Consider the following 18,289-nt stretch of genomic DNA (forward strand, 5'->3'; position numbering starts at 1 on the left):
ACGTGCCAGTCTTCAAGGAAGATGGTGTCTTTCGTTAAGATTAATTCAGACGGGGTTTCTGGACACTGGTGACGTCTTCATTGCCGGATCGAGCGATAGGTACAAACTGATATGTGAAGATGGCGAGCAGGCCTGGTTTACCACAAATCATTCTGGAGATGGCTCATGTCAAGGCAGTCTCTCTCAAAGCTAAGCAACACAGAAGTGGACCGCTCAATCCATGGTAAAATAGCTTGATTCAGGTTATGCTCCCTTTTTGTAAAATGTAAACTTGTGTGGTGTTGTAGATTGGCTAATGCTTGTGTGCATATGTATTTTAGCCAATGTTGAGGATATCACTTATCAGTAATTTATCGGTCGATCCAAGATAAGAGGTAAATCATCCGGTTTATTAGCATATCGGCCAATTTATCATTGGATTTATCTTATGGGTCAGATACGGGTAAACGATTGTGTTGGTAACTGCCCCCTTGATGATGTGTTAAAGGATGCTATGTGTAAAGACATGACGTGGTTGCAGTGAGTGAATATAATCCCAGCTTTATGTCTCTCTCTAAAAAAAAACCCACCAGGCACTGGAGGACCGCCCGCTTGCGGCTGTCTGGCTCATCAGATTTCCCTCTCCCCCTCGCCCCGATTCAAAAATTTCGTCGCCCATCTCTCTTCCCCACCCCGCTGCCGATCCATCTCCATGCCCAAACCCTAGCCCCCGCACCCCTCCTCCGCCCCCGGCCACCTCCGCCACCGCTCCGGCAGCCGGCCATGGAGAACCTCTTCATGCAGGTCTTCGAGCGCCGGGACTGGGTCACCGGGCAGATGCGCCAGCAGGTCGACTCCCACGCCGAGTCCCTCGCCTGCGCCTTCCTCGCCGCCGGCCACCGCCCCCCGCCGTGGCTCCTCCCCTCCTGCGCCGCCGGTCCGCAAGGTGCGTGTCCCCTCCCCCCACCCCTCCCCATGTTTGTTGGCGCTCTGGCCGCTCCCTCGCCAGGGTCGGATTGGGTTGGGTTGGGTAGGGGATTGAGTAGTTCATTGGTGATGCAAGCCTAGATTTCCCCGTATTAGCTAACACGAGGAGAAAATGTGGTGTTCTGTGGAAGCGAGCCTACGCACCTGCTCATGCTACCTTCCCTGCAACAAATTCCACCCTGTCTAAAGTAGCCGTGTGCAGTAAATCTGGACCAGGTATTAGTTTTATAGCAAAAACAATAGGATCGATGGCCATGCATGCCAAGGGCCTGTTGGTTGTGCTAAGGAGATCGACAATGTCCTGATGCTAATTTGGTTATTAAGATGTTCATTTTGGGCGATGTATGCTTTATATTGCTTTTCTTGCGGAATACTAATGGAGCTAGAAAACATGAGTGTTCGAAAACCAGTGGAACAGACTTTTGTCAGGCTATGATTAGAAACTTCACAGATGGTAGCATCGTCTTGCTTTGATTGTGACTTTGTGAGGTATGCCTGTACTATGTTTCTCCTCTAAATTGTGTCTACAGAAACCATTTTGTTTCCTTGCTAACCCCAGATATATGAACTTGTAATGGTTCTAGGTGTCAATGAATAAATGAACTAGAAGATGCCATGCCATATGCTCATATTCTTCAGTAGACCTTCCTTTTAGCTGGTGCAATTTGTGTTATATTGCTGGCTGAATGATGGATCTTAGCTATTTTTCTGTTGTTGTCTGCTCATCTATTGCCAATGCTTTCATTACCACCTGCTTGCTTGCCATATTCTGTAAGAGCATTCAAGATTTTATACCTGGTATTCGGTGCAACAGAAAGTTGTAGAATGCATTTTAGCCCAAATTGAGGTTCTTTTCAGCTGTATGTTATCCTAATAGATCTTTACATTTTGTGTTGTTCTAATAGTTCTTTACATTTTGTGTATGACACATCTCACCCTATAGTGCATCTGTAATTTTCAAGCAAGTGGTTACTTACGGCAAACTAAAAAGAACTTGAACTATCACAATTGTGTCCCTGCTGATTACTAATCGTCAATGTTTAACAGCGAGGAAGATGGTCAGGGAGTTGACCCTGTTGTTGTCCAGAGTCCTAATGAAATGGTTTTCTGTTTAGAGAAACTATTCATGTGATGTACTGTAAGTTTGTGACATACTGTGTAACTCTGCGGCGATTTCATGATTGCGGTCGTGTTGTTATCTGTGAGAAGAAAGGCTAAATGAAGCTACAAGTGGGTGCGGCAAAGCGCGCCTGTTCCTCTAGTATTAGTTGCATCTGAAGCAAGTTTGAATAAAATTAGTTAAAAGATTTGCTTCCTCCAAACTGCAAGTAGTTTCCTGAGACCAAAAGATTTGCTTCCTACAAATCCGCAAGTACTTAGTTTCCTAAGAACAAGCACCGAAGGTGCAGATTGCTAGTTAATCCCACATAATTAGCAGCCTACATAACTAGTACTGCGTTATTTACGGATGCAGTTTAATGCAAATAACCACCCAGGCTCATTTTAGTGGGCCATCTGATATGTCTTTGGTTTAGCGTGGTTCAACATTCGTACAGGATTAGCCATTTTGTTTTGTTGGGAAATCCTTTTATGTGTTGGATTGGGGAATTTCGAGTGTGCCAGTTTGGTGCTGTTGGTCCTATAACTTGTTTGTTTATTAGAACCCGAGAGGGACACACCTGCAGGGTGCTGGTTATAAGCACTCGTGAGTTACTAACTGGTTGGCTAGTGATTCTGAAATTTGCTGTAAATACACCGATTCTTTGTTTATTTAGCCTTTTGTTCACCATTGGTGTCCGATTTTACTCCCTTGCACATTGCTTTTGACACCTTCTATTCGTTAACTGAACTGCTTGTTTACTTGTAGAGCTAAATGGTAAACCAATTGTTCCGGGGTTACTTTTCGCTGGAAGCCAGATTACTACACCAGCAACCAACAGAACTGTCTTTCAGCCACCAGCTGTGCCTAGTATTTCACTCAGAAATGTGGTGGTTCCAGATGGATATGCTGGTCTAGACACTATTTGTGACACCATGGATACTAACCAACATGAAGTGCCTCAGCAAAAACAGGTTTCAGTTGACCAGGAGATTGTTGAGGCTAATTCTGATGTCAACATGTTCTCTGTGGTAAAGCGTTCCAGGTCAAGGCAGCGGCATATTGAAGATCGCTCGCGTGAGAAGGGTCAAGCTACAAATAGTGGAACCAGTGATGTTATGCAAGACAGGATGCAGAGGTCTGAACTTGCAACTGCAGGTTCGAACAAAACAACTGCATCATTATCCTCCAAACCATGTGGTGATGGTGAAAACAATGCTGGAACAATGGCCTCTTTGCCAGGTCAGGAGAAAGGTTTTTATGCCAACCAGGATAGATCAACTGAATTCGTCAAGTGCAGTAAAGATGGTGATCTTGGAAATCAAGGAGTTCAGTTAGATTGTTCTCAAAACCAGATTGTCAGTTATGATAATAATGTCAAGGTTTCTGTTAGAAGTTCTTTTGAAGTGCAAGTTACAAGCAGTGTGTGCCATGCACTCCCTGAAACTTATCTGTCGGTTGAGCCGAAAAAACTTCAATTTGATGGTGTTGAATCAGTTTGCATGAATTCTGCAAGTGAACAGACGATGCAGCAACCAGTATGTGCTCTGGAAGGTGCCAATCTTGATCTTGCTGAGGCGCATCCCTTAAACGAAGACCCATCTTCTACCAGCTATTCTCAAGTTCCTCGTTCTATGGGCAGATTATTGCTTGATGGTGTGGAATCAGGATATTTGAACCCTGACAGTGCACCAGTGAAGCAGCAGCAGAAAAGTGCTTTGGAATGTGCCATTCTTGATCTTACTGGCGTGCATTCCGGAAAGGAGGACCAATCTCCGACCACTTTACTTGAAGTACCTAATCCTACCGGCATACTATTGGTTGAAAGGGATACACTGCACACTGCAGAAGATACTGAAAGACTAACGAGACCTGACAGTTCTTCACATCGGATCATCACTCGGAGTTCTGTGTCTTTTGAACAACAGTGCTCTGATTCTCATGTTTCACATCCTCCATACAGTGAAACTTTGCAGTCACCTACCCAACTAGGTGATACTATTTTTGGGGCTCCTGCATCATCACAAATATTGCCGGACAGTCTGTTAGAGGAGGCCGACAGTGAGGACCTCTCACATTCACCTGTAATTGAGGTGGATAACCAATGCTCCCAATTGGAGTCCACTGAATGTCCAGAGCAGCTTCAACTTCAGACTGTAGAAGATACTGAAAGAATAATGAGACCTGACAGTTCTTCAGATCAGATCATCACTCGGAGTTCTGTGTCTTCCGAACAACAGTTCTCTGATTCCCATGTTTCACATCCTCCATACAGTGATACTTTGCAGTCACCTACCCCACTAGCTGATACTAGTTTTGGGGTTCCTGCATCATCACAAATATTGCCGGACAGTCTGTTAGAGGAGGCCGACAGCGAGGACCTCTCACATTCACCTGTAAATGATGTGGATAAAGAATGCTCCCACTTGGAGTCCGCTGAATGTCCAGAGCAGGTTCAATCTCAGACTATAGAAGATACTGAAAGAATGACGAGACCTGACAGTTCTTCAGATCGGATCATCACTCGGAGTTCTGTGTCTTTCGAACAACAGTGCTCTGATTCTCATGTTTCACATCCTCCATACAGTGAAACTCTGCAGTCACCTACCCCACTAGCTGATACTAGTTTTGGGGTTCATGCGTCATCACAAATATTGCTGGGCAGTCTGTTAGAGAAGGCCGATAGTGAGGACCTCTCACATTTACCTGTAAATGATGTGGATAACCACGGCTCCCAATTGGAGTCTGCTGAATGCCCTGAGCAGCTTCAACCTCAGACTAGTCCTTTGGGTGACGCTTATAAAACAAGCCTCTCTCCTTATGAAATACAAAGTAATGACACACATTCCAATGGTTGTGCTGTTGTAAATGTCTCTGTATCTGAAGAAAATCACTTATCTCAGGAGCAACATTTGTTGGCCAGAACATCTTTAGAATTCAAGGAGACCGATGTGGAGACTCCCTTTGGCCATGCTTCCCCAGTCACACAAAACGAGACACTCAATGTGAAGGCAGCATATGATGGGGTCAACTGCCGTTCAGGAAAGTTGGATGATGTTCAGGTAAAATTGTCAGCTTTGACCAAAGCATGCAACATTTCTGTCAGCAACAAAAAAGATGAGTGTGCAGTGCCAGAAGTTATGAGCAGTGCTTCAGCTAGGAGAACCGGCGAAATGCACTCAACTGAAAGGAACAGTATGACTTCGGCCGAAGATCTGCAACAAAATGGTACCATGCTTGCTATTTGTTGAACATATATTTGCTAGTTTTTTTGGTAGCAAAAGTTATTGTGCATGTCCTTACATTGTTTCTTATCTTGCAGGAACAGAACAAAAGACCTCTTTTCTTGAGAATGCTGTTAAAGAAAATGTTAATTCATGTACAGCAGAAAACGATAAACGGAAATTTTCACAACCTTCTGTTCAGTACCTCTTACGTAGTGCAGCATCACATGAGAAAATTAATCTGCTCAAGTCAGACAGAAGCAGTGCTGCTTGTGACCAGAAGAGGTCTGTTCAAGATGGAGTTAAAGGAAATGATAGTTTGTCATCTAAAAGGAGAAGAATAAGGCGCCGATCAGACTTTGACCTTTCCAGGACATCTTGCACAAATTCATTGTCTCTGAACCACCAAGTTGACATTGCTGGTCCTATGTTGACTGCGACAAATTTCTCGGAGAAATCCCATCCTTCGAGTCCTTACTTCTCAAGGAGTTCAGGATCCTGCAAGAGCATGTCTCTGGCATCAGAGGGGGGAAATGCTGCAAGTGATGTTTATGGAAATGGGAATTCTTCACGGGGAAGAAGAAACGCAACTAGCCTATTAAATGTTGTCCTTGATAACTCTCCTACTGCAAGCACCAGCAGGAGAGCATTGGAGGGAAGGATCTTCAAAACTTCTCAAGAACAGAAACAAAATAAGTTGGAAGTTGACTTTCTGACAACGACTGCTGCTTTGCCTTATTGCTCTGGCATCCTATCTCATAACGAGGAAAACTGCACACAACAGGTATGTGCTCAGCAAGTGCACCGGACTACCAGTTCCCTTTCCTCTCTGAATAATATAAATGTTTATTTATTATGGAAGAACTGGTTATATTTTTTGCTTGCAAAATATGTCATGAAGTAGTAAACTAGTGGTAATGCTCAGTCTGTCTGCATTATTGGTGGAGCCTTTTCTTTGGATGCTTTGCTCTGACAAATTCGCAAACAGTCACGTAGCTTCTCTATTTCTTGTTTTTATTATCTCTCTAAGGGATAGCTGATAGGAATATTCATGGGTATTTCATCACGATTTTGTACTGATGAACATACAAATTCCGTGCCTGGCAAGTTTGTAACATCCATGTTGATTTGATGGCCCTTCTACAGTAGTACTGCACCCGTTAGTATTAGATTTGATTTGTTGGCATTTATAATTGGTAGAGTTGGGTAATGTGCACGCTTCAGTCTATATTGCACTTGCTATTTTATGTGTGCTAGTAAGTCCTAGCGTATTTACTGTTGTTCTTTTTGTTGGCAGGAAGGTACTTGCTTAGAAGGTCAAGACCTAAATGTCACTGCTGCAAGTGTGGCAGACCAGGAAATGGCTCTTGAGACGGATAACTTATCATCTCCAATTGCAATATTAAATCAAGAAAATTATTCTGGAACGGAACCATTTACTCAATTCCCAAGTTATGCTTTAGATCAACATGGTGAACAAGCATCTGCTCCGAATGCACTGTTTCATGGGAAATTATGTTATGGATCCAATGTTAAACGTGGTAGGATATATAAAAGTTATGATCCAAAGGGACATTTGCTGCCTGGTGCTGCTATTTCAATGCCAGTATTCGAGAGATTTGATGTTCCTGGCCAATTTGACAGCCCAATTATCGGAAAAAGGTCATTTGAGTCCCTTCACGATTCTTGCCAATTAGGCACCATCAGCTCAGGTCCTCCAAACAAGTATAATACCAACACAGCGAGTAGTTTGCATCAGCTATTGACAACTATGTCACCAAGAAAAAGTCGCAGCGTTATGGGCTCTTTTGGATATGGATCGGAACTTGATTCGTTTTTCATTTCTGATGACGTAGCCTCGTGCTCTTCAAATGCTAGCAGCAGACAAGAGATTAATGAAACTCCGTTGACTCCGTCAGTTGAAAAATATAGCCTCCAGAAAATTTCATCAAGATGTGGATCTGGTTCAGAACATATGGGTTCTATTCCTGAACTTAAAATCTTCCGAATTGATGAAGATAACAGTATTCTGGAAGAAGATGAGTACCAAGACATGGCTCCTGGATCTGTGGATGTGAATTACTCATGCCAGCGGTCCTCTGAGAGAACAGCACTTCAGGATATTACCGGATTATGTCAAAACAATGGAAATTCTCCATCTCTTTCGATGAGATGCATGGATAAAGGTAACAGCATAGGCTTGAGTGCAGAATCTGTCAGTCGTGAGCTCACTCATCATTCAAATATAAAAAATGATAGCATTAAGCGAAAATACAATCACCCTACTTCAGTTAAGAGAGAAGGGAAAGCATCCCGTTCTCTTCATGGCAGATTAGGTACGACAGAAATAATCAGTAGCACAAATGGAAGACACAGGAGTGAAGCAAATGTTGACAAACAAGGCACGGCAGAACTAAAGAGCAGAAATGGAAGACACAGGAGTGAAGCCAATGTTGATAGACAATCTAAGCCTAGCAATATTGTTTCCAATGTGACATCTTTTGTACCTCTTGTAAAACAAAAGTTGCAATCTACAACAGTGTGCGGTAAGAGTATCTGTTTAATTGCATTACTTATTTCGAACTATATGCTAAATCTACAAATGTTTGATGGTGCTCATAAATGGCTTCTACAACTGGGGTTGCTGTCGTGCAGTTAAAAAAGATGTTAAGGTGAAGGCTCTTAAGGCAGCTGAAGCTGCAAAACGTCTTGAAGAGAAGAAACAAAAAGAGCAAGAAAAACGCAAAGCGGCTGCAAAAGCAGAGCGTGAAAGACTGAAGCAAGAGAAGGAATTAAAACAAAAACTTGAAGAGGAGCAAAAGAAAAAACGAGAAGTTGATGCGGCCGCTAAGAAGCGGCAGAGGGAAGAAGGAGAAAAGCGGGAAACAATGAAAAAAAGAAAATGCATGGATGAAGCTCGAAAGCAACAGAAGCAGCCTATGGATAAACAACGAGGCATGAAGGATGAGAAAGATGCTCGTCAAAAAGCTTCTGTGAGTATAAGCTATATATATATATATATATATATATATATATATATATATATCTTATTTCTTCCTTTTCCCTCCTCAAACAGTACTCTTTAGAAAATACTCCCTCCGTTTTTATTTACTCTGCATATTAGGTTTGACTGAAGTCAAACTTCATAAACTTTGATCAACTTTATAGAAAAAAGTATGAACATTTACAATAGCAAATCTATACGATGTGAAAGTGTATTCAACAATGAATCTAATGTGATTGATGTGTTATTGTACATGTTAATATTTTTGTCTAAAAACTTTGTCAAAGTTTATAAAGTTTGACTTTGACCAAAGCTAATATGCGGAGTAAATAAAAACGGAGGGAGTATATGTTATTTTTGTAATTTGAGTGGCAAAACTCTCAGATTGATCATATGAAATTTGTAATAGTATTAGATATGCATAGGGGTTTCAAAATATACGGTTCCCAAGCGTCATGTGATATATTCTCAAACAGAGGGGTATTTGTTTTTTAATATTTAAAATCATGGCAGGATAATATGGAGCCAAGGAAGAATTTGGTTGATGTAGGCAAAAGCCAAGTTAAATCTGACGAGGCTACTGAACATGCCCTTCGATACAAGGCCAATGAAAGTAAGGATGAGAAAGGTGTTGCAGTAGATGACAGGAATGCAAGTTTTGGATCTGATGCTAAGGAAAATATCCTGAACAGTCTTGAGGAGGTATGCTTTTTTTATTTAACTTCATCATGCAGAATGTTTCTTCTGTAAATCTGCATATGTTGGTACTACTACTCATTCATCTTTGATAATGATCCACGACTGACAACGACGGAGATACACCCCAGGCCTGGGGGCCCAGGGCGCTCAAATCCTTTCTTCACTGTAGCAGCATGTCCACTGTTTGGTACTGTAGTGATACTGTAGCAAACTGTCGGTCTGGGCCTTGGTCCAATCCTGGCTACGCCCCTGGTTGACTGATATGTTACATGCTTGCAAATAATAACAGTATTACAAGTCAATATACTCGTATACAGATATACTAATGGAAGTTCTTTTGAAATGGTGCATGATAGTAGCTTCTATGCCATAATGCATGCCCACTGGTTTGTTATTAACATGAATAAGAGAAGACTTTGGAAGACATGAGTAATTTTTCTCTCCATTTGAGGCTATAATTCTTGTAAAGCGGCAAAATTGTTAGAATGTACAAACATCTGCAGCGTCATTGCAGCTGGGACAAAGCAAAAATATGTTGTCAATCTCAGCTGTTTTGATTTCTCGTTTGACTTCAGTATCAGTTTGTATGCTTTTCATGGATTTCACTCTAGTATCAGCAACCACTCTAATTTTTTAATCCTCTGCTCTGATGTTAATGAAACTTTTGCCAGTCCTACACAATGACTCCGTATAAAGATTCTGATGATGAGGATGATGATGATTATGACGAACATGAACAAGAAGCAAGGCGCAGAAGGAAATTTGTTCCTTCTTGGGCTCGGTACGTGAACTGACTACGGAATTTTGCACATAATTGACAGCAGGATTCTCTGTTTTAATACTGATAAGCATTTTGATGTTAATGACAAACTGAAAGTATCTTCCGCTGTGCTCCTTCAATAAATGGCGTACTCCCGCTTGCTAACTTTTTTCTGAATATAAGTGTTTTTTTGGGGGGTGTTCATTGTGCTTCGTATTGGCATAGTACCTCGAGCCTGCTAATCACATAGTCTTCATGTTCAATTTGCAGAAAAGAAAACTTGGATAATATCTTACTATCCAATAAAACATTAGACCCTAGAGAAATATTTGCACGGAAGCTGTCCTTCAACATACCTGAAGGTAATGTCCATTTCATTGTTGCCCTTTGTCAACAAATTTACTCCTATAATTGCTAGTGTTGACCTTGTTGCCTCCTTCCTACCTGTTGTGTGCAGTCCTTTCGGCGCCCGTTCCTCAGCGCGGCTTAAGATAGCCTTCGATTCTATTTGATGAAGTAGTGGTAATATTGTCATTGCCGTTGTTCCTCTGGCCTCCATTTCGCCATTGGCAGTCAGTGATGTGTATAAGCTGACCAGCAATCTCTTTTGTAACCTGTAAGCTAGGAATGATCTATGTAGGAGAACATTGCTGTACCACTTGACTACTTAGCTAGCATCGACCATTGCTTGGCAAAGTTATAGTTTGTTTATAATGGCTTCCGTCACATTAATTTTTTGACGGGGGTTGAGTATGATGTACTATCAGAGTGGCAACATGTGTATTAATCAAGGTCTCGGGAGTAGCAGGAAAGTGAGCTCTTTTGTCCGATGAGTACAGTTGGACTTTTTTTTTGTGCACATCACGGTTGGACTGTTTTGCAGTGGAAATTTTCATTTCATATTTTCTAGTTAGTGTCAAGTGCAACAGAAAAGCGGGCATCAGCTGCAAGCGTATGGAAGATGGAATTTGATACGGCTGTAGAGAAATAATCAAGTTTTTTTTAGACGAGAAATAATCAAGTAGTACAGTCAAAGAGAAGGAATGGATGATACTAAACTACAAGCAGGGAAGAGGCAGCAGCGATGGAGAGACTGGTGGCCCATGGCAGTGGGACGGCCGTGATATAGAGAGAAGACAGCACACGGCCCTTGCAGCAGCGACAGATTGGTTTTTAAAATTCATGAATTGGTTTTTGAATTTTGTGGACATTTTTAAAAGTTCATGAACATTTTTTGAGTATGCGAACATTTTTTGATTTCCTGAACATTTTTACGAAATCGTGAACATTTTTGAAAGTTTCACAAACATTTTTTTAATTCCTGAAATTTTTTATGAATTTGCTAACATTTTTTGAAACTCAACATTGATTTCCCATACATTTTTGTTCAAAACCGTGAATATTTTTTCAAAATCACAAACATTGATTGAATCCACATACATTTTATGATTTCTTGAGTATTTTCTTTCAAAATTCATATTATTTGGAAATTTGGAACTTTTCGAGGGGACCGCTGGAGAGAGTTTTTTTTTTGAGACAAAGAGAATTTGTATTGAGTAGACGTCAGAGAGAACAAAGTCCAACAGGGCCTCCACGAGGCCCGGCCCGGGCCCATCTTCATATTATCCTCTTCCGTCGCCTTCGTTCCCCCTCGTCTCCCTGTCCGCTCTCCCTCCACCCCGCTCTCCGCTCCCTCCAAAACCCCAGCAGAATGGAGGCAAAGGCGCTCCCCCTCTCGCACTTCCGCGCGCGGGCGGGCTCGCCGCTCCTCCTCTCCGCAGACGCCAGCTCCGCCGCGCGCAAGGGCTCCGGCGCGCCAGGTACTCCGCATTCCTCCATGGAATCTCAGGCTGTTCTGCTCGGGGCTAATCGGGGATTGTTTCGCCGTGTGTGTTTCGGGTAGGCAGGAGCAGGGCCTCGAGGTATGACGCGGGAGCGCCTCCGAGCAGGGCAGGTACTATGTTGGTAAATTACTGTATTCTATCCCTGACATTTGTTACTCCATATTCAAATTGCTTTACACCTTCTTATCCGAAAAATGGGTTGACTCTCTGGTCTCTGCATCAGTGTGATGCACACAGCGATAATTATTTTATACGTGTAAAAAATTAGTAAATAACCAAGGGCCTCACCTAATGCGAAATCACGCTCTGGTCATATCTTTCTTTTTTGTGAATACTGAAAAGATGCCTGTATGAGTGAATTAATGTAAGATCAAGCAAAGTACAAAAGCTAGGAATGGCACCGTTAAAAACATGATCCTCCCTAGTATAATACAGTATTGTTCTTCATCTCTATGTTAAGCTGATTGTCTGATCCAAATCTCCTGTGCTTTTTAGGGATGAATGGAGTTCCAAAGCTTAATCCCAAATTCTCCACCAGAAGAGCAGGTGAAGAGCGCCGCATGAAATAATGTAGCTAAGTTGCTCACTTTAACCGATTTTCTGTGTTTACGCAGGGACAAGTAAGGTTCCAATTATTAATTTCGAGGTTTCTCATCACAGAGCAGGTAAAATGTTAATGTTATGATTTTTTCATTTTGCTAATAATATTTGCCTTACTTGTATGAATCTCTGGTGGGATATAGTTTATTGGATATTTAATCATTCATAATGTTTGTGTTGTTGCCATGTTGGAGCAGTTGCAGCGGTGAGGTTGCTAAGAGCTGATAAGGGGAAGGCGTTTGTTGATCTTTTAAATGAGAAAGCAAACGATTCTGGGGAAAATGAGATGGGCTATGTAGAAAGGACGTTAGGATTCAGCACACGACATTTGGATGACAGGGATATAAGATTGGTAAAATTCATATATTTCACATGTTGAAATGTTTGTTCTGTCTACGAATTTCAGTTTGTTTAGGGGCACTTGCACTATGTTGGGTTATTGCTGGGAAATAGGAATATAATGCTGTAAGAGAAACAACTCCTTTGTTGCAGCAGCATAATGATGTCATCTGTATTTGATGAACATATAGCTAACTGGTTGTCAGTTTTGTTTATTCACTTTCTTGTATCACTATACCTGTGATACAGGGTGTCATGATAAACATATATTGCACAAATGGCTCAGTAACAATGTAACAGTATATAACACACTAATATGACTTCTCTATCCATGCGTAGGAATTCAAACCTTCTGATTCTCTTATGGTTGGATTGTTAGGTTACTGTCATAGTAGCTGGAACTGTACGTTGGAAACGCTACATTGATTATCTTATCATGTCACTCTGTAGTGAAGAGAAGGTGTTCAGCAACATGGAACCGCTGCTGCTGCAGGTTTGTCCTATATTTCTTACAGCATATAATCTCATTGAATACCCATTGCAGAAGTTTACTCCTGCTTGTAAAATATTTGAGGTTAACACTTCTGATTTCAGATATTGCGAATTGGCTTCTTTGAAATTCTCAAACTTAATGTACCAGCTTATGCTGTCGTTGATGAGGTATGTTGAAGTATTTAACATGTACCGGAATTAAGTTAGCCCTTCGTTTGTTTTTTGGTTGACCAGAATGTTAAATGCGGCAAGTGGTATCTCTTAATTAAAGTGATTTCCTTCCTGTTTATTTAAGTTCAAAAGAACAAATGTGGGCATGTGATACTGAGCTCTTTCTCTTATCATTTCATAATACAAAAGTTACGTTAAATGCTGTAGATGGTTGTGTTTCTGTTCTCTGATAGTTGGCATGCTGGATATAAATTATTACGATAATAGCCAGTATGCTACACCAGAACCCCCAAAAGGATGATATGGTTCCCTGTTTTAATATCCTGAAGGTCTACCTTGTTACTGTTCTTTGTTATATGGTGGTTTTCATACTTGGTGTGTCCATTATTTGAGATTGACATGTAGTATTATATTATTGTTGTCAGTTCTACTAAAGTCTGAAGCCAATGTCACCAGACAATATATTTGCTTTGTTTTCAAAAGGAACCTGATAATGTGTCTTGCAAACCGAATTTTAGAATGTAAGGCTCGCGAAAGTAGCTTTAAGGCCCGGTGCTGGGAACATGGTGAATGCGATTCTGCGTAAACTTCTGTTACTGAAGGTAAAACCTGGTGTACTCAGACTAATCAGTAGGGTTATGCTGTAAGCCTGTAACATTATTGTGTTGCTTTTATAATTAGGAGACAGATTCTCTTCCTCTTCCAAAGATAGAAGGTGATGATCGTGCCCAAGCTCGTGCTCTTTCCATAATTTATTCTCATCCTGTTGTAAGTTTGCTTTACTTGCTAAGCTTTAGCTCTCATCATGTTGTAAGTTTGCTTTACTTCCTAAACTTAGTTGACTTCTGTTAAAAAAATTTAAAGCGTCAAATGCTTCGTTCGTACAATCAATAGATCTACTGCACTGTTGATAACATTCGAATTAAACTCATGCGGTCATGCCTGTTTTCAACCAATGTCCTTGTTAACTGGAGTAATGTACCTGTGGGGACTTCAATGCACTTGCTGTTTCTGACGTTTCGTAAGAGCATAATATAGGATTGGTAGACATGTTTTGTAAGCTGTAATATGTTTTCTGCTCTGCAGTGGATGGTGAGAAGGTGGATTCGATTTCTTGGAAAAGAAGAAGCTCTAAAATTGATGAATTGGAATAACAGTGACCCTTATTTCAGTTTAAGGTTTTAATTTTTAAGCGTGCTCTTCTGTGAATTGCAAATTACCTGCTCGGCTGCTCTGTTTATGCGTGTGTTTCTGATTGACTGATCTTTGTGCCATAGGGTGAACACAACAAATGGTTATACAAGGGATGATCTTGTTAACCGATTGGAAGATTTGCAGGTACTTATGTTAATTCTTAGTACCTGAGTTCCATCCTATTTATGGCTAAGGTAGGAAAAATATAAGAGCCATGCTATTTATCTACATAGGATTTATCCAATTTAGTAGTCATGTTTGGGTCATACTCTGCCTTGATTATTTGCATTGGATTTCATCACTTGATTTTCTTTTGTGTAGGTTCACTATGAAAAGTCAATTATGGACGAATTTGTCCGCATTCGTGAGGGCATGCAGGTAAGGAAGCTGAACAGTTAGTTCCGTGATCACTGCACAACTGGTGTTTGCCAAACCAATGTGTTCTATTCATATCCTCTTAATTTCTTTTGGAACACAATATGTTTAGTATGCTTATAAATAACACTGTTCAAAGTCTTCTAAATTGGATGTGGACAATAAGATACCACACTTGACTTCAGTCCAAGGAAGTGAGACGCCGGGAGCTAGTAAAAATGAATGTTTAAGAAATAAAACTGAAATACTGCATTTCGATACTATTAGGTAGAAAGGAAAGGATAGCGCCATACTTCTGGTGTCTTAAGATATTATTTTGATGCTATTGCTATGGAGCACAAAATACTATAATCCAGCATACATTTCATTTTAGAAAATTTAGTTGTGTATCATACAAGTTCATTTATATTCAAAAAGTAACCTGTGCAGCATTTGTGGGCACACAATTTCCCCAATTCGCCCTTAATCCATAAGAAACTCTAGTGATTTTTAATTGCAATATTGCATTAGGAATGCCCATTTCTTATAATGCCTCTCGAGATACTGGCTGGTATCTTGATAGCGTAATTTCTTCCTTGCAGGCAGTCTTACAAGCTGGATTACTGAAAGAAGGCATGTGTGCCGTGCAGGATGAGAGTGCAGGCAAGTCGTGAACGTTACTTATTGACCACCTTTTATTTATTACAAATGGGATTATGATATTCAAATGATTTTTACTAGGACTACATGCTGATGTAGAAAGAACTATTCACTATTATGCTTTATACTCCATTACGTTAAGTATTTACCCTTTTCCCTTATACGGTTCCAAGTCTTGGTAACAACAGCAAGTTTCAATTGAAGATCGCTATAGATAACCCACACTAAGATTTACAGAACCTATTGCAGGTTTTGTTGTGTCTGTGGTTGATCCACAACCTGGGGAAACAATCATGGATTGTTGTGCTGCACCTGGCGGGAAGACTTTATTCATGGCATCCCGGCTGGCAGGACAAGGTGAGAGATTAGAATGAGGGAGTTCAATTTTCTGTTGATATTGCAACTGGAGAACTGTGGGACCTTGTGCTAGTGTTTATCTTTTCCTTTCTGGCCATGCATCTATAATGTGTTTTGTTAGTATGCTATATTTTTGCAAAAAACTTGTGAGCAAAATGCTCAAATGAATCACTTTTCATATGTTATTCTTGACAGCCTGCTTGGGGTGCTATGCACCGCCGGCATAATCGGTTGTTATGACCTAGTAACGTGTGCCAGTGGCTGCCGTTGTTAGCTTAATTTGTCAGATATAAATCAACCAATGTATTACATTTATGTCCTTCAAATGTAGCATCTGATGCTACTTAATATGTAGCATCTGATGCTATTTAATGGTTAGCCGGTATAAAAATTCTTCACCTTTCATCTCCACTGAAAACTAGCATTTGTGAATGTATACATTCCACACCGACAAGAAAATAGTACTCACAGGTCCAGAATAATTAAGTTCTACCAGATCTGATCTTGTTAAAACATTATGTCATCGATGCGGAGCGAGCTTCTAAGTCTGGAATACATAGTATACTTGACTTGATGATGTGCTATTATACAGGGAAGGTATCAGCTCTTGACATAAATAAAGGCCGCTTGCGAATTCTCATGGAGGCAGCAAAGTGCCACAATCTTGATGATATAATCACTGATATCCATGGTGATCTTCGACTATATGCTGTAAGTTTCCAAGAAACTTCATAATTACTAGTCCATAAAAAGCCTCAAAAAGAAAGAGGAAGTCCCGTATATCCAAGAATAATGCACCGCCAGTGGAAATATTTATCAGGAATATGCCTATTGACTATTACGGACTTATGGTTAATGTTTTATCCACACATATGATAAGAAGGCTTATGCACATGACACGTAGACTTGTATTGCAGAAGGAAAGCACTGCCAAATATGACAAGGTATTGTTGGATGCTCCATGCTCTGGGCTGGGAGTCCTTTCCAAGGTAGCTCTCTTTATCAAGTTCACTGTTTTCGAGAACTTTGCCATCACAGAGCATTGTACTGATCCGAATCTGGAGTTACAAGTTGGCAAATTTTGTGATGAACTAAAGTCACCTTTTCTGTTCCCAAGAGGGCAGACTTGCGTTGGAATCGACAATTTGAAGATCTGGAGGAGTTGGTGTTTTTGCAAGATGAGCTCCTTGATTCGGCCTCATCGTGAGATTCTTGCTGTTACACGTTTTTAAAATTTTGTGCAAGCAAATTCATCTTGACAGCATCTAAGATTACTTTCAATGATTTTACTTGCAGATTGGTAAAACCTGGTGGTATACTAATATACAGTACATGTTCCATTGACCATGAAGAAAATGAGAACCGGGTTACTGCTTTTGTTCAGAGGCATCCGGTACGAGTTCATATTAAAATTATCCATCGATCCTTCACAAAAGATACGAACTCAATATTCAATTGATCTAGGCAATATGTCTGTCCTTACAATTCGGGGTCCTGTTGGTAACTTGGTACTATTAAGCATGTACATTGTTTCTGCCCAAGTATTATTATCACCAAAATTCTACTCCCTCCGTCCACGACAATAATTATTGAACGGAGGGAGTAGTTTTCTTTTAGTCATAGCATGAACCGAACTTCAATCCTTATCCAGCAATTGGAAGTCGCTGCCGTTCCCACTATATGTTAGCCCTCAGTTCAGATTTAACAATGATATAGCTGCACATTTAACTCTCCAAAAAAGTTTACACATTTAAGCATCCTGTAACACTTGTTTTATCTGTAACTGAACAGTCTATTATCATTTCTGGAACCTTACTGGTTGGTTATGTTCACTGTCCAAATCAGTTCTATAGATATACAATCAAAAGAATGCAATGAAACATTTCGTGTTCTTTCCTTACTCAGTGATTATTGCATGTTAGACAACATCCACTGACATCTAATCATGTAGTCTATTCATTTTACTATGATATGCTACAGGAGTTTACCCCACAGGGTGTACAAGGATTTGTTCCTGCAGAATTCATCACAGATGATGGTTTCTATTCCTCAAGTCCAACTAAGCACTCTCTGGATGGGGCATTTGCTGCTCGTCTTGTCCGGTCAATGCACTAGGACTCCCTACAATTAGGTGACCATAAGAAGAACCAAATACCAAATATATTTTCTAGTGTTTATATGAACTGAATTTCCCTTTCAAGATGTTTATCTGACACATGCTGTAAAAATTCTCTTCCCTCTTACAGTTTCTTAGAAGAAGGTAGTCTTCTGCGCTCTGTGGTCCATCTTGCTTCTTGGACTGCATGCAGTAAGTTGTATAATAGACAGCAATGCTGAGGTCATCCTTATAGGCACGCTCCATCATTTTGATGTTGAGTGACACAATAATGTGTGTTGTGAGCTAGATGTACCTGGAGTTGTACCTGCTGGATACCTAAGCATGTGTATTAGGTAGGCCCTAGTGAAATTATCTGATAAAGTATGTTTGTTATGTATTATTATGTCTTGCACAGTACCAAGTGATAG

General features: G+C 40.6%; 2 protein-coding genes across 2 annotated transcripts; both read left to right on the plus strand.

Moving 5' to 3' along the window:
• Positions 1 to 561: 561 nt before the first annotated feature.
• LOC125528752 (uncharacterized) lies at positions 562 to 10,611 on the plus strand. The gene is made up of 9 exons (XM_048693191.2): positions 562 to 925; positions 2,834 to 5,293; positions 5,388 to 6,073; positions 6,587 to 7,835; positions 7,945 to 8,282; positions 8,807 to 8,995; positions 9,664 to 9,773; positions 10,023 to 10,114; positions 10,210 to 10,611. The coding sequence occupies exons 1-9, from the start codon at positions 763 to 765 to the stop codon at positions 10,245 to 10,247; spliced, it is 5,325 nt and encodes a 1,774-aa protein (XP_048549148.1). The 5' UTR covers positions 562 to 762; the 3' UTR covers positions 10,248 to 10,611.
• Positions 10,612 to 11,377: 766 nt separating this feature from the next.
• LOC125528751 (NOL1/NOP2/sun family protein / antitermination NusB domain-containing protein) lies at positions 11,378 to 18,261 on the plus strand. The gene is made up of 20 exons (XM_048693190.2): positions 11,378 to 11,572; positions 11,656 to 11,706; positions 12,092 to 12,142; positions 12,211 to 12,261; positions 12,394 to 12,548; positions 12,915 to 13,028; positions 13,130 to 13,195; positions 13,717 to 13,800; positions 13,880 to 13,966; positions 14,285 to 14,376; positions 14,476 to 14,536; positions 14,714 to 14,770; positions 15,349 to 15,409; positions 15,656 to 15,763; positions 16,356 to 16,474; positions 16,681 to 16,752; positions 16,881 to 16,966; positions 17,060 to 17,156; positions 17,744 to 17,894; positions 18,010 to 18,261. Exons 1-19 carry the CDS (start codon positions 11,464 to 11,466, stop codon positions 17,876 to 17,878), a joined length of 1,656 nt encoding a protein of 551 aa, XP_048549147.1. The 5' UTR covers positions 11,378 to 11,463; the 3' UTR covers positions 17,879 to 17,894; positions 18,010 to 18,261.
• The last annotated feature ends 28 nt before the right edge of the window (positions 18,262 to 18,289 follow it).

The sequence above is a fragment of the Triticum urartu genome, chromosome 5A (assembly GCF_056163025.1).
Source record: "Triticum urartu cultivar PI428250 chromosome 5A, HENAU_Tu73, whole genome shotgun sequence".
In the NCBI taxonomy this organism is placed as follows: Eukaryota; Viridiplantae; Streptophyta; class Magnoliopsida; order Poales; family Poaceae; genus Triticum; species Triticum urartu.